The sequence below is a fragment of the Phymastichus coffea genome, unplaced genomic scaffold, assembly GCF_024137745.1.
Source record: "Phymastichus coffea isolate CEN01 unplaced genomic scaffold, Cenicafe_Pcof_1.1 PCOF00100, whole genome shotgun sequence".
Classification (NCBI taxonomy): domain Eukaryota; kingdom Metazoa; phylum Arthropoda; class Insecta; order Hymenoptera; family Eulophidae; genus Phymastichus; species Phymastichus coffea.
In genome coordinates, this window is record NW_026706911.1 from 489,107 (window position 1) to 501,679 (window position 12,573).

At 36.9% G+C, this 12,573-nt stretch overlaps 3 protein-coding genes across 3 annotated transcripts; 2 read left to right on the top strand and 1 right to left on the bottom strand.

Moving 5' to 3' along the window:
• Positions 1-933: 933 nt before the first annotated feature.
• Positions 934-2,328, bottom strand: LOC131670119 (large ribosomal subunit protein eL37). The gene is made up of 4 exons (XM_058945494.1): positions 2,271-2,328; positions 1,690-1,825; positions 1,190-1,274; positions 934-1,092 (listed from the first exon to the last, which is right to left on the bottom strand). Exons 1-4 carry the CDS (start codon positions 2,271-2,273, stop codon positions 1,041-1,043), a joined length of 276 nt encoding a protein of 91 aa, XP_058801477.1. The 5' UTR covers positions 2,274-2,328; the 3' UTR covers positions 934-1,040.
• A 1,170-nt stretch (positions 2,329-3,498) lies between these two features.
• On the top strand, positions 3,499-10,883 carry LOC131670099 (rapamycin-insensitive companion of mTOR). The gene is made up of 15 exons (XM_058945464.1): positions 3,499-3,753; positions 3,838-3,885; positions 4,255-4,411; positions 4,483-4,748; positions 4,827-5,242; positions 5,304-5,660; positions 5,726-6,120; positions 6,203-6,860; positions 7,214-7,877; positions 8,015-8,577; positions 8,671-8,946; positions 9,013-9,458; positions 9,745-9,847; positions 9,910-10,017; positions 10,096-10,883. Exons 1-15 carry the CDS (start codon positions 3,693-3,695, stop codon positions 10,552-10,554), a joined length of 4,977 nt encoding a protein of 1,658 aa, XP_058801447.1. The 5' UTR covers positions 3,499-3,692; the 3' UTR covers positions 10,555-10,883.
• A 118-nt stretch (positions 10,884-11,001) lies between these two features.
• LOC131670133 (prostaglandin reductase 1-like) lies at positions 11,002-12,498 on the top strand. The gene is made up of 4 exons (XM_058945516.1): positions 11,002-11,011; positions 11,625-11,916; positions 12,030-12,210; positions 12,352-12,498. The coding sequence occupies exons 1-4, from the start codon at positions 11,002-11,004 to the stop codon at positions 12,496-12,498; spliced, it is 630 nt and encodes a 209-aa protein (XP_058801499.1).
• Positions 12,499-12,573: the final 75 nt, after the last annotated feature.

Here is a 12,573-nt window from a genome sequence, read left to right on the forward strand (position 1 = left end):
CACGGAGTCTCGAAAAATATAATAAGATTAAAAGTCAAATTTTCTTGCTTTTGGCTAGTTATTACTTGAAACGTAAAGTTTGTATGTGGTATAACATGGCAAGTGCAAGTATAGAAATTTTGTACTTCTAATTATTTTAAATAAAACTCTGTTACTCACAGGAACATAAATTCTTTTCAGGGTAGCCACATTGTACGATCACTGCTACCCTTATCGCGGTCGCGCGTATAACGTAGCGCGCTTCCTCATATTAATCGCCCGCAACTTGGCCAGTGGTTAAGTTCTTCATTTTCGAGACTCTACTCATGAGTCTTGGTCATTGCTCTGTGATATGTACGACATACAACAGATCATTACTTTACTTGATTTCAAAAGAAAATTTGAGATCGATGTTCGTTGCACTACAAGGAGGACCTAGATACATTTTTCATTTTTCGTTCGCTACTTTTCTCATGTACATATTCCTTGATACTTCTGATTTATCTTTGCTCCAAAAAAAAGGATTTTGAATAGGCTTATTTTTTATGTTGGCTTTCTTTTTATACTAACCTGTTAGGCTACAAGTTTTGCATATGTATAAGGTAACATTTTTTTTGCTATTCTGAAAATGGTCATTATTGTAATGTCACTATATTGATTGTTCTTTAGTCTTTTGTTATTGCAAGCCATGATAAATTTTTGAAACGTCTGAACATATATTTTTGCACGCTTACATTGAACAATAAAAGTTTTATAAGAATGACGTTACAATCTAAGTTAATCCATAGACTCTAGAGACATTGCTTACATCTATATGTAATTTTACCTAGTATCTATGTAAGCATTACAAAAGATGCTGATTTCAAAGTTAATGAAAACAATGATTACACATGTAATAAAAAAAATATAGTATAGTAAATAGATTTTTATGCATGGAAATACTAAGATCTTCAAATGAAACTGAATTAATAAGATAAATCAATTAAAATTTTTTTCATTGAAATTTCGAGTTCTTTATTGTACCCAGTTAAAATATATCTTAACATCTGCACAAGATTAAATTAATTACTTGTAACACCCTTCGGTTTTGGCAAACCTTCTCTAAAACCGTTCCTGAAAAAAACATACCAAATTAGAAATGGATGTTCAACATGAAAATCAAAGGTAAGTATGATTATTAAATTGAAAAGTTGAGAAATTTGAAACTTACTTGAACTTGCGGCGTATAATTTTGAGATGGCGCATACGCCCAGTACCGGTGGTCTTCCTCCTCTTAGCCTTAATGGACCAGTTGTCTATAAAACATTGAATCATCTATGTTAAGCAAAGGTAACTTTCACGTTTGTATCAACTTTGTATAATAAAAATCTTTTACTTAATCAATAGAATAGAAATAACTCTAAGTAACATAAGTAATGATTCAATGTAATAATAAAAATTAAAACAGAACTAGTCAAAGCAAAGCAAAATAATAATAGATTACTTTTAGAGTTTTGGTCTAACCAAAAAAACTATGTGATATAACAAAATATACAAAATTATTGAATTTATATAAATGTCTTTGCCGAAATATAATAAGATCAAAAGTCAAATTTTCTTGTTTTTAGCTAGTTATTACTTGAAACGTAAAGTTTGTACGTGGTATATCATGGCAAGTATAAGTACAGAAACTTTGTACTTTTGATTATTTCAAATAAAACTTTTACTCACATGAACGCATCTTCTTTGCAGGGTAGCCACATTGTGCACACTGTGACTTTTGAATGTGGTAGGAGCTACGGCCACACCGCCTACAAAGCGTGTGTGTCTTATTACGCCGCTTACCAAAACTTGAGGTACCCTTCGTCTACAATTTAAGATAACAGTTGTTGATTACCAGTGATCAATATTAATTACACATGGGAAGTCCAATAAAAATTTGTAATGCTCTGCTAATACAATATTGTCAATAGGATGAATCGAATAAAATATTATTTTTCTCAGAACTTGTTTTGAGAACGTTGTTAATTGTGAAATTCTATTAATTTAACTAAAAATTTTTAACACAAAATTAGTAAGTTAATTTTACAGCGTATTACATAATTATAAAATCGCAAATAAACATTGACAACTTCTAACCTTAATTGAAATATAGATAATAACAAATCAATGACAAATAGACATTGCACTCTAAATAAGTGAAGTATGCAAGACAGTGCAACTTTTTCGAGCAATTGACAATATTGAATTATTAAACAAATTCAAGATTCCACTGAAATTATTAGATTTTATTGTCAAAAACCGATGCTCACCATCTTATATAGAAAAGTACCTAGTAAAAGAACTAAAGAATCGAATGAATCGCGATTCGTGAACCATAAACTATACTATATCCAAGGTTAAATTGGAAACAAGATGAACGTGAACTGGTATTTGGAAATATGTCATTTGGCGGAATTTTCAAATTTCTCATTGTTATAGCAATAAGTAATATTTATTCGTTTCCATTATTTGTTAAAAAAATACTTTATTTTTGATACAATAATCATATTTTTCCACAAAATACTCTTACAATAAGATAAAAAGTTATATACAAGAATAATAATTATACGTATAAATTCTTACATAAGTTCTTTCGTATGAAATTACTTGATATTTTCAAGAGGGTACATCACACACATGCCTATATGTATACACTTGCATATACCGACTATTTAAGCCATGGAGGCCATGGAGCCTTTTGTTTTGTTATTTTGTTTTAATTGTTTTCATCATAGATATATACGTATTGTGTGTATGTGTGTATAACCGAATCTAGAAAGAATACTTAATGCAATAACATTTTTTAGTTTTTTATATAAATCAAGTTAATCATAATCATGATTGAATATAAATCGTACATTTGTAAGTTTATTTTTAACTAAATTTAAGAAGACGATCAACGATCAATTAGAGAATGCAAGAGAAAAAGTCGATGAGGGCGAAAAATTGAATTATGTTGAGGACATTTCAGACACTTATATTAGCCCGCTCGGTTTATTTAAAAGCTTATTATGGATTCAACCTAAAATCATTTGCTCGGGGTAATATTGCTATAATGCTTAACCGTCACGAGCTTACCGATGTATATTTTGAGCGTATTGGCTACAAAAACAACTATTGAACAAGCACAAAAAATTTAATTTCATTTTATTTGCCTCTGCTTCACATCCTTAATTTGTAACAATAAATGTTCATTTTTATGAGCATGATTTTCAAATGAATTAACTTGGCGCGCCAAAAGTAGAGATGAGCATTAGAAAGAAACAGCATATCTCACTCTAATCGTTATCTCTTTTTAACCAAAGCAGACTGAGGGTCTATACTTTATATGCTAAGTATAATCCACGATAACGTGTCACATATACACAAACACAGTTGAAACTCGATTTATCAATAGGCCGTATTAGAGAGCGCGCGAGTGAGACGGAGCGAGAGCAGGTATAGAGAAGGAGAGCAGATAGAAATCATTGGTAGTATGCCCGCGTATCTCGGGTGGCATTGCTAGTGCTTCGTGCGCGTGAGCCGACGACGACAACGATAACGACGATCATTCAAACAGAGCAAGACAAGTGCAGGTCTCGAGGATGTACCGTGACGCCGGTAACAACCTCATCGACGAGGACGAGGAACCGCCTCAAGGTCGCCGCCGCTGCTAGTACTGACCCTAGTGCGCCGGCGACCACCTAACAGTCATGGCAATCTCGAACTGGATGGTTTGGAATCGCAGCCTTCGCTCGGGAAGGACACACCGAAGTACGCCTACCCCTTGTCTAGCTCTACACATTTTAGTTGGGCATGGACACTTACTGTAATGCTCTGATGTTTCTTTGATTACAGGTAGACACGCTCGCGAGGAAAACTGCGTGGAGCTTAACTTGTCAAAAGGTTAGAATCCTAACCTGAACACTCGCCGCTATTTCAATCTCACAGTCATTCTTTGGCTTACTTTTGGTTTATAAATGTTTTTCATCTAGCCAACTGCTTCAATAACTGCCTTATTTACGATCTTCCGCGCTAATTTTTAATCGAGTCGATAGAATTTTATGACTCGGTATCGGATGTTTTCATGATGTTTTGTAGAGCTTTCTTATATTTTTATCTTTATTAACTGTCAACAATTATTGATTTTTGTGAGATCAATCGTTTCAATATCAACTTGTTTGTTCAGAAACTATCATTTGAAAATAACCGATATGTTACAATGGATAAATGTCAATGCTCCAATTTTAACAAATCTTATTCTTTTATCTCTAGGTCTCAAAGAAAACATCACAGAGACATTGATAAATGTATGTCAACCAAATGGTGTATCAGGCAAGAAAAAATTGGCTTATTTGAATGCTCTTGTGAATCTTGTCATTGAAAATGATGCTCTTGAATATGGATACAGTGCAGAGGAAATATTTTGTTGGTATGTATTTTATTAATATATAAATTATAACTAGATTTAAAGAAGACTATATATTTTTGTATATATTTTAGTCTACGAATGGGGCTGGTTCAAGAAGCGACACAAGTCAGAGCAGCAGCCCTCCGTGCTATTCGATACATGCTTAAAAAGGAGCAGGATGTTATTACCATCAACAGATTGCAGTATCCTTACTTCATCGCTCGCAGTATGGACATCAATGTACGCAATGAAGTGGAAAGGATACAAGCTCTAAGACTTGTTAGAAAAATTTTAGTATTAGCTCCAAAGTACTTCAGTCCTGCATTAGCTCGATCCATTATTAGCATCACTAATGGAGGTATTTGTTACTTGCAATTTCGAGTTTGAATTTTGAAATCGTAGTCCTAAATTATTTACAGAAGTTTCACTGATTTAGGTATGGAAGAAAAAGATCGAGCGTTTCGTGTGTTTCTGGCTGTGCTATGTGAACTAGGCGTGCTGAACTCGAGCCTACTCGTAAGTTGTGGTGGTGTAGGTGCCTTAGCTCGAGCCACGACTACCGGTCAAAGTCCCATCATCACCGAAGCGATTGTGGGCGTTTTATTACGATTGCTGTCGAATCCGGAAACACGAAGTAACGTATCATTGCTGTGCCTCGCCGCGCCTTACACCGAGCTCGAGTCAATAGGCTTCGAGCGATCCAAGGAAGACTGGGATCAGAAATTTGCTGCTAGCAAGCATGCACTCATCAGCGTGCTCAGGTCTTATGCTGGGGTTATACATTTTTGCCACCCCAACGAGAGTTCTGGTATCAAAGCTATGTCAGATATTTTGTATGTCGAGAAATTAGGGGTATGTATTTGTTAGATTGCACAAATTGACGCTGATTAATTGTGAAAATCTGTTATTGCAGCTAAGAGGAGCTATTTTAGAACTTTTTTACGAACTACTCGGACTGCCTTTGCCAACGTGGACTGATGAGCCTGACGTGGCTCTTGCGGCGGTCGATCCGAAACGTTTCCGAAATTCCTGGAAGTTATCGGAAGGATTCGTTGCTGCCGAGGGCAGGACTATTTTGCCTTCCTTAAAATCTCATTGTCCCAATATTATGGAATTACATTTGGCTTTATTGGTATACATTTTACTTGAGTGCGGACTGCATAGAGCTCTGGCGGAGACTATCATCACGTCGGATACTTTTATTTCCGTAAGAGCTGCGGTGCTTCTCGGTGCATTATTGCATTTAGCACATGCTCTACTTCCTTCCGAGGTAGGAAATACTTATTATTCGACTGTAAAATTTTATTTTTAACATTGGTTTACAAAATTTAAAAGGTTTGCGATCAAACTCCACCGCTGCCCAAACTATTAGAGCTTGCAAGTGCTGGTCAGCACCAAGCACTTGCGGCAGTAGCTATACTTAGTCGGATGCATGCGATGATGTGTCGTCGACCAACACCATCTAGTTTATTCATGGATCGACTATTACAATCAGGAGCTTGGCTAAGACCAACCTCATCGCAAGGTCTTAGACGGCAACCCTCGTTCCGACAGTGGTTGAAAAGAGAATCACCCCTATCGCAATTAATTAAAGACTCGTTAGTGCTCAGTTCCAAAGATGCTCTTGCCTGGAATTGGTCAGTTATTAGATCCGTACTCAGGACAAGAAATGTCGATATGAGATTATCTACAGATACTGAGTATCGTTCATTTATCAAAAGGCTCATCAAGTAAGAATGATTGCTTTTTTACCGTAAGTTTAGTAAAAAATTAAAGTTTATTAAATTTGAAAAATTCTTGCATTTGCAACAGATATTATAAACCATCTTCGAATCAATTCAGTCGTATGGAACTAGCAACCCACTCTCGAATGGCTCGAGATACGACATTAGCTGGTTGTGATCTAATTAATTTTTTACTTGAGATTGAAGAAGCCGAGGGCACAAAGTTTTTGAACGAGTTATTTAGTGATGTAGCCGAACAAATAATCGCAATCCGCATCGCATCGTCTGCTCACGATGTACTATTCTCGCCTCGGCACGTATCGACCACCTGCTGTCAGAAGTATTTTCTATTCATCGGCCAGTTAAGTCACTCGATGCGCGGTGGCGTTATACTTCGTGGATTTAATTTACTCGAAAAGTTCCAAGATCTTGCCGTCACTACTAAGCACGATTGCTACGTCAAACTTGTTATCTCGAGTCTGGATTACTCGAGAGAAGGTCCAAACCGTAGGGTGGTCACGAAAATCGTGCAAGACGCGCAACTTGAGAGTACGAGAATGTATGCTACGCAATTCTTGAGAGTCGTATTGAGAGCGAAAATGGCTGATGCTCGATTTTGGGCGCTTGGGTTACTCTTAAATAGATTGTGCGATAAGAGCAAAATTGTCGCGATGGCCGCGCTTGACGCGCTTCATGAAGCCTGTGAAGAGCCGGAATATCTTGAAATCATTCTTCAAAAGTCCGAGGTAATTTGTCAATTTTTTCATAACACAAATGTGTTTGTATATTTCATGCGTGTCGTGATTACGCAAAGTGAAATCGAAAAATGTGTTAAATGTCGTTTCCGTTTCTACAAAACTTTCTAGCGAATCGTGATATTTTTTTTCTTTTTGTCACGCTACCAACACTACATGTCAGATTGATTGACATCTAATGGGTCACGTTATTTCAGTGATTTGTATCATATTGTGTATAATGTACAATGACATTGTATAGTAATACTCAAAAATTTAGAAAAAGAATGCATACCGAAATAATTTTACGAAAAATAATTCTTAATTACTAAATTTTGAAAAATAAAATTAATGTTTTTTAACAGGAAAAGATCATTCAGAATTGGGAGCAGTGGTTACAGAATCTCGGCGATAATGGTCATTTGCTGAAAATTCGTCTATACTCGATACGTTCTGCCTTTACATCTCTACCGTCACCAGCGGAAGAACTGGAAAAGTGGATAAAACCAGGAGGGTTAGCAGAACGATATACAGGTCTCGTGGAATGCGACATCCACGATTCGATGACTCGACGACAACGTGGTGAGAATGGCTGCTATTTACGCCGTAGCAACGGAAATCCTATTCTTCCTAAAGATGTGTTTGTGCCTCCACACTTCATTGGCCAAGTAGTACAGCATGAGTTTGGTATACAGTTGTTACTCAGGAGGAACGTATTTCAAAGATTTGCCCGAATAGTGCAACGATTTAGATTGGAGTATTGCAGTAACTCGGGGCAGAATAAAGACGGTAGAAGTTCGAAGGAAGAAAACAGGAACGATGACAAAAAGAATGAAGAGAGTACAAGACTGGAGACTATCGTGGATGCTGAGGTTACGGATCGATCGGAAATTCGTACGCCTCCTAAGACTGAGACCATCGTCGAGATCAGAAGAAAGCTTAGTCAGGACGACTCGAGGAGGACCACGCCGGAAAGAAGCTGGAGAGGGGAACTTGACTCACGTGATGAACATGCATCCGATTTAGAAGGTACATAACAATAGTCATTTAAATATACAGTCGTTTGAACATCATTACACCTGATATTACATATTTTAACATAAATTCTACTTTGTTTATTGTCTACGAGATATTGAATAGTTTAATAATGAAATTTATTTTTACAGCCCGAATATTTAAAGTGAAATCAGCCTTATGGGCTCTGGGTCACGCAGGAACGTCGTCTCTTGGAGTTGAGCAGCTGTGTAATTACGGTATCATTGAGATGATAACATCCATGGCTGAAACTTGTCCATATTATTCAGTCCGCGCCACGGCAATGTACGCTTTGAGTTTGATTAGTACAACCCGGACAGGAGCCGACGTTCTGATAACGCACAACTGGGCATGTGTGCGTTACAAACGAGGTGAGCATTGGCCGGTGATCGAACCCTTAAGGATGAGTGTATCTCAGCAGTCGCCAAGTCCTGTTCTCATACAGCGACATCACAGAAGTCTCAGTGATGGCAAACCCGACTTTCCCGAAGCTTTAGTCAAAAGGCAAAGAAATAGATCGGAAAGTGCCGCAACGGAGATGGATGCCAAACGATTTATACTGCCAGAAAGGGGTGAAACACCAAGTCCCATGTCTAGTATTCATAGGCTAAGTCAACAGGATGCTGAAGGGTACGCTAAACTGAGAAGTCTTCAGCGATATCGCAGACCGAGTTTTTCGCATAGCAGTCTTGAAGTAAGTATATGATTTTAATTGTGTCAGCGACTTTGTCAATTTGCAATTCAGTGATGTTATATATTTCATTTTTTTTTTTAATTTTCCTGGCAGATGTACAGTTTAGATGGACGGCTATCTCTCCAAAGTCTATCAGAGTTCGAATCCTCGCGGAGTTGGATCGGGGAAGCAGGTCTGGTACCAACTCCTCCGCCAGCGCGAGGGACATCATCGACGTCATCGCAAGACATCACAGATTCTAATGCGCGTTACATGGGTATCAGTTTACCAAAGAAACTTAGTGCGATATTTCCTGAGACTACGCCGTCAAGCGCACTTTTGGACAAAGTAAATAAGTCGAGATCGAGTTGTGAGTCAAGAAGATATCAGGTACGATCATTAAAGTTCTGTAGATAGCTAATATCAAGCGGTTTTAATAACAATATATTTATCCAGAATGCAAGTATCAGCGAATCATCAGTTTTACAAGATGACATTAGATCAATAAGGTTTCTACGAGCCGAGAGACAAACACATCAGAGTCAGAATGAAAGCGATTCCGAATGTCTTTCACCAATCCCTACGATAGTTCTGGAAGATCGTGTAAAATCGAGTGCTGGCATGGGATCGAACAGTAAATTAAGTATTAATGAGAGCGACTCAGAGTGTGCTGGACCATCTGGCATAAACCGTCTAGTATTGCCAGAAGATAGGCCAAAGCAGAGAACAATATCGACATCAAGGCAATACGCAAGTGATATCGATGAAGAATCGAGTTCTGAATACGAGACGTCAAATGATCATACTCGGCTGTGTCTTATTTGTTTCCGCGAGAAAAGTGTTTCCAATGATTCGGTTGCGAGCGACGTCGATTTTCGTCGTTCTATCGATAAAACTCGAAGGTACTTTTCAAATTTTTAAATCTTAAAAAAGTCGGTGATGAATTAACTTTCTTTTCGACACTCCGTGCGGAAAGTGCGTTTTTTCCGCACTCTTAGCAAAAAACGTGCGTTGAAAATCGCACTTTCCACGCGTTGTATCAAAAAATACGGTACGGCATATGTTCGGGAAAGAGTTTCTCGTCTCGTGTACCTTTCTACCCACGCTTCGCTCGGGCATAAACGCCACACGAGACAAGAATCTATTTTCCCGCACTTGTATCGTAATGTACTATTCTTTTTGTTGTAGGGAAGTCTTGAGGTATGCACAGCGTTTAGCGAATCCAGTTTTATACAAGCAAAGTCGACAGACATTACTTAGATTAAGACAACAATATCCTCATATTTTTCAGGTATAACGAACTTGAATTTTAAAAATGAAATGGATTTTTATAGTAATTTTTATATGTTTTAGGATGTATGTATATATTCTGAGATAGCCGCACGTTTAGCGAATAATACCTACAGAATTCAAGCAAGACGATTTTTGCAAGAATTATTCTTAGATTCTCCTTTTGAAGCAGTAAGTTTACTGAAACAATGGATTAACTAAATGCTAAGTTGATTTGATTTAAAAAACATTGATTTGATTTGTTTGCAGCTTCTGGAGGAACCGAAAGCAATTCTTAAAATGACTGTGAAAGCACCTACGGATAAGTCCGAGGACACAGAATCATCATATGTTCCTATACTACAGGCAGCGGTTGTCATTAGCCCGTCGCACAAGTCGTCAAAGGCACCGGAGACTAAAGTGAACGGAAGACTGGCGGTGGCTTCGGATCAGCAACCCGATCAATTATCAATAGTCAATGAGGAGAACGCGATGACGATCATAACAACCGAGCCGACGATTGTCAATTTGCAAAAGTCGAGTGGCGGTGGTGGCGTCGGCGATGGCAGTAGTGAAAGTACCATTCGCTCGTTGATATCAGAGCCGCGGTGTAGCGACGAGAAAATCATTGCCGAAATTCTCAGACCCGAGGAACGGACACAAGCGTCAAAGACCTCCGAGAGAATATTAAAAGCGACGAGCATCAACACTGCCATTAGCCTTGACTAGTTACTTCTTTTGAATTTTTAACAATTGTGTAAATATTTTATAAATATTCGCAGAGTAGGGACAATGTAATTGTAAAATAAATTGAAAAAAAATCACTGCCGTAATATTGTTTTTCTATGTATAATCGGTCTGCCAGCATCAATTTGATTTTTCTCTTCCGTCTTTTTTCTCTTTTTTTTGTTATTGAAATTATTGCACTAGCTAGGTATTTGTACATATATTGGCATTAATGAATTAAATAATTGAAAATATAGTATTTAAAATAAAAATCTATTTATAATTTACATTTTATCGTTTTATTTTGTTTGTACTTTTTATTTCTTGTTTTTCACATTTTTAGATATCAGACCAATTCAAAAACTAAAAGTCATACATAAACATTTCTTGTTATCCATATGTTTATCTGACAAAAATCTTTGTAAGTTTTCGAAAAAGATAAGATACAAAATGTGTTCACGTGAGTAATGGAATATGCCCGATTACTACAGTAAAGTCAGCTGATGGTTGTCGCTACGTGAAACAGGCAGAGAAATCTGTACACAGTATGTAGTATACATTTCCTTTAGATAGACTCTGGATACGTATATAGTGTAAAAGAAAAAAGTTATTTCCAATTGAGGACAACAGTGTGCTTACGATAATATGTTTTTTGAAACATTTTTATAATGTTATAATATTTACCATTTTTAATATTACTAATATTATATTTGATTTTATTTGATATCTGCAGGATGAGTTTATCTCATAAAAACTGATCGTTTACTCTAGTAACTTTGTAGTAAAAATAGTAAATACTAATTTAATATGTTGTTTTATTTGTAAATAACAAATATTTATTCAAAAATTTCTATTAATTATAATAATAATTTAAGCCTTAAGAAATATTCAGTTGTGAACGAGTCGCCATTATTTCCACGAAATTATATATATCAGCAAAACAAGATTAAACTGGAAAGCTTGCAGATTTTTCATAGTTCGAATAACAGATGTTACTGATTACAAATGATGCAGAATAAAAACAGAATTATACATGCAACTCTCATGACTGTAAATTTGTCTGCATTTAACAGAGTTCCTTGCCGAAGCTGAATACCTCTCGCTGGATCCGTACATGCGCAAAGTCTGTGAGATTTCCTTTGAGTTCCTTATGGTAAGCACACAAGTGGCAAAGACTGTCCAATCAAAACGTACAAATTATCCAGTGGGCAAACGTATAGTCGGGTACGCGGGCAGGAGAACTTATATTATCATGCATCCCGACAGATTAGATATTCTTTCGGTGGTGGGACGCGAACCTTATCTCTTGCCAGATTATCCAGATTTACCAAGCTCTGTAGCCCTGAGCATCTTGGGACAGCCTAGGTAATTTATAGAACGCGTAAATTTTTCAGATATGCTGCACTGAGTGTTAGATAATTGTCGACTGATTAATTGCCAGATTAATAGCGTACTTCAGTTTCATGGAATTTTGCAAGCCCGGAAAAGGTGAGCGGTTATTTTAGGGCAGTTGACTCGATTGTCGGACAAATAGGCAAACTTTTAGGACTTAAAATCATTGGTATAGCTGGTGCCGACCGCATTAATTACAAAACCGACATAATTGCAGATACACTCAAGGGATATGCCGAGAAAGGAGTTGACTGTTGCTTTGACAATGTAATCGAATTTTTATTATTAATATACTTAGCTGGCAATGTATAAAAGAAAATTGGATAGACTGTTTGCTGCATAACATCAGTTTCAATGACAATAACTTCAATTGGGAAGCGGCTTTAATCAACATATTTTAATGAATAGGTGGGCGATGAAATCTTTAGCACAGTTATCTATCAAATGAACAAATTCGGCCGAATCGCAGTACGTGGAAGCGTATCCTCGTACAACAGTGATCCTACAGATCTACCTAAATATACTCACGTTCAATTGCCGATCGTAAACAAGTAACTTTCAACGCACGTTGTTGGCTGAGCGTGCGGAAAATACGTGCTTTACGCACGGAGTGTAGGAAAAGCTGTCGTC

Excerpts from the sequence above, each read along its gene's own strand:
- LOC131670119 (XM_058945494.1), bottom strand. Across the intron at positions 1,275-1,689 it reads TGCAAAGAAGATGCGTTCAT|ACAACTGGTCCATTAAGGCT; the intron begins GTGAGTAAAAGT and ends AATGTTTTATAG. Across the intron at positions 1,093-1,189 it reads ATTATACGCCGCAAGTTCAA|GAACGGTTTTAGAGAAGGTT; the intron begins GTAAGTTTCAAA and ends TGTTTTTTTCAG.
- LOC131670099 (XM_058945464.1), top strand. The coding sequence starts at position 3,693 with ATGGCAATCTCGAACTGGATGGTTTGGAATCGCAGCCTTCGCTCGGGA. Across the intron at positions 5,661-5,725 it reads ATGCTCTACTTCCTTCCGAG|GTTTGCGATCAAACTCCACC; the intron begins GTAGGAAATACT and ends AAAATTTAAAAG. Across the intron at positions 8,947-9,012 it reads GTGAGTCAAGAAGATATCAG|AATGCAAGTATCAGCGAATC; the intron begins GTACGATCATTA and ends ATATTTATCCAG.
- LOC131670133 (XM_058945516.1), top strand. Across the intron at positions 11,917-12,029 it reads AGCATCTTGGGACAGCCTAG|CCCGGAAAAGGTGAGCGGTT; the intron begins GTAATTTATAGA and ends GAATTTTGCAAG. Across the intron at positions 12,211-12,351 it reads TTGACTGTTGCTTTGACAAT|GTGGGCGATGAAATCTTTAG; the intron begins GTAATCGAATTT and ends TTTAATGAATAG.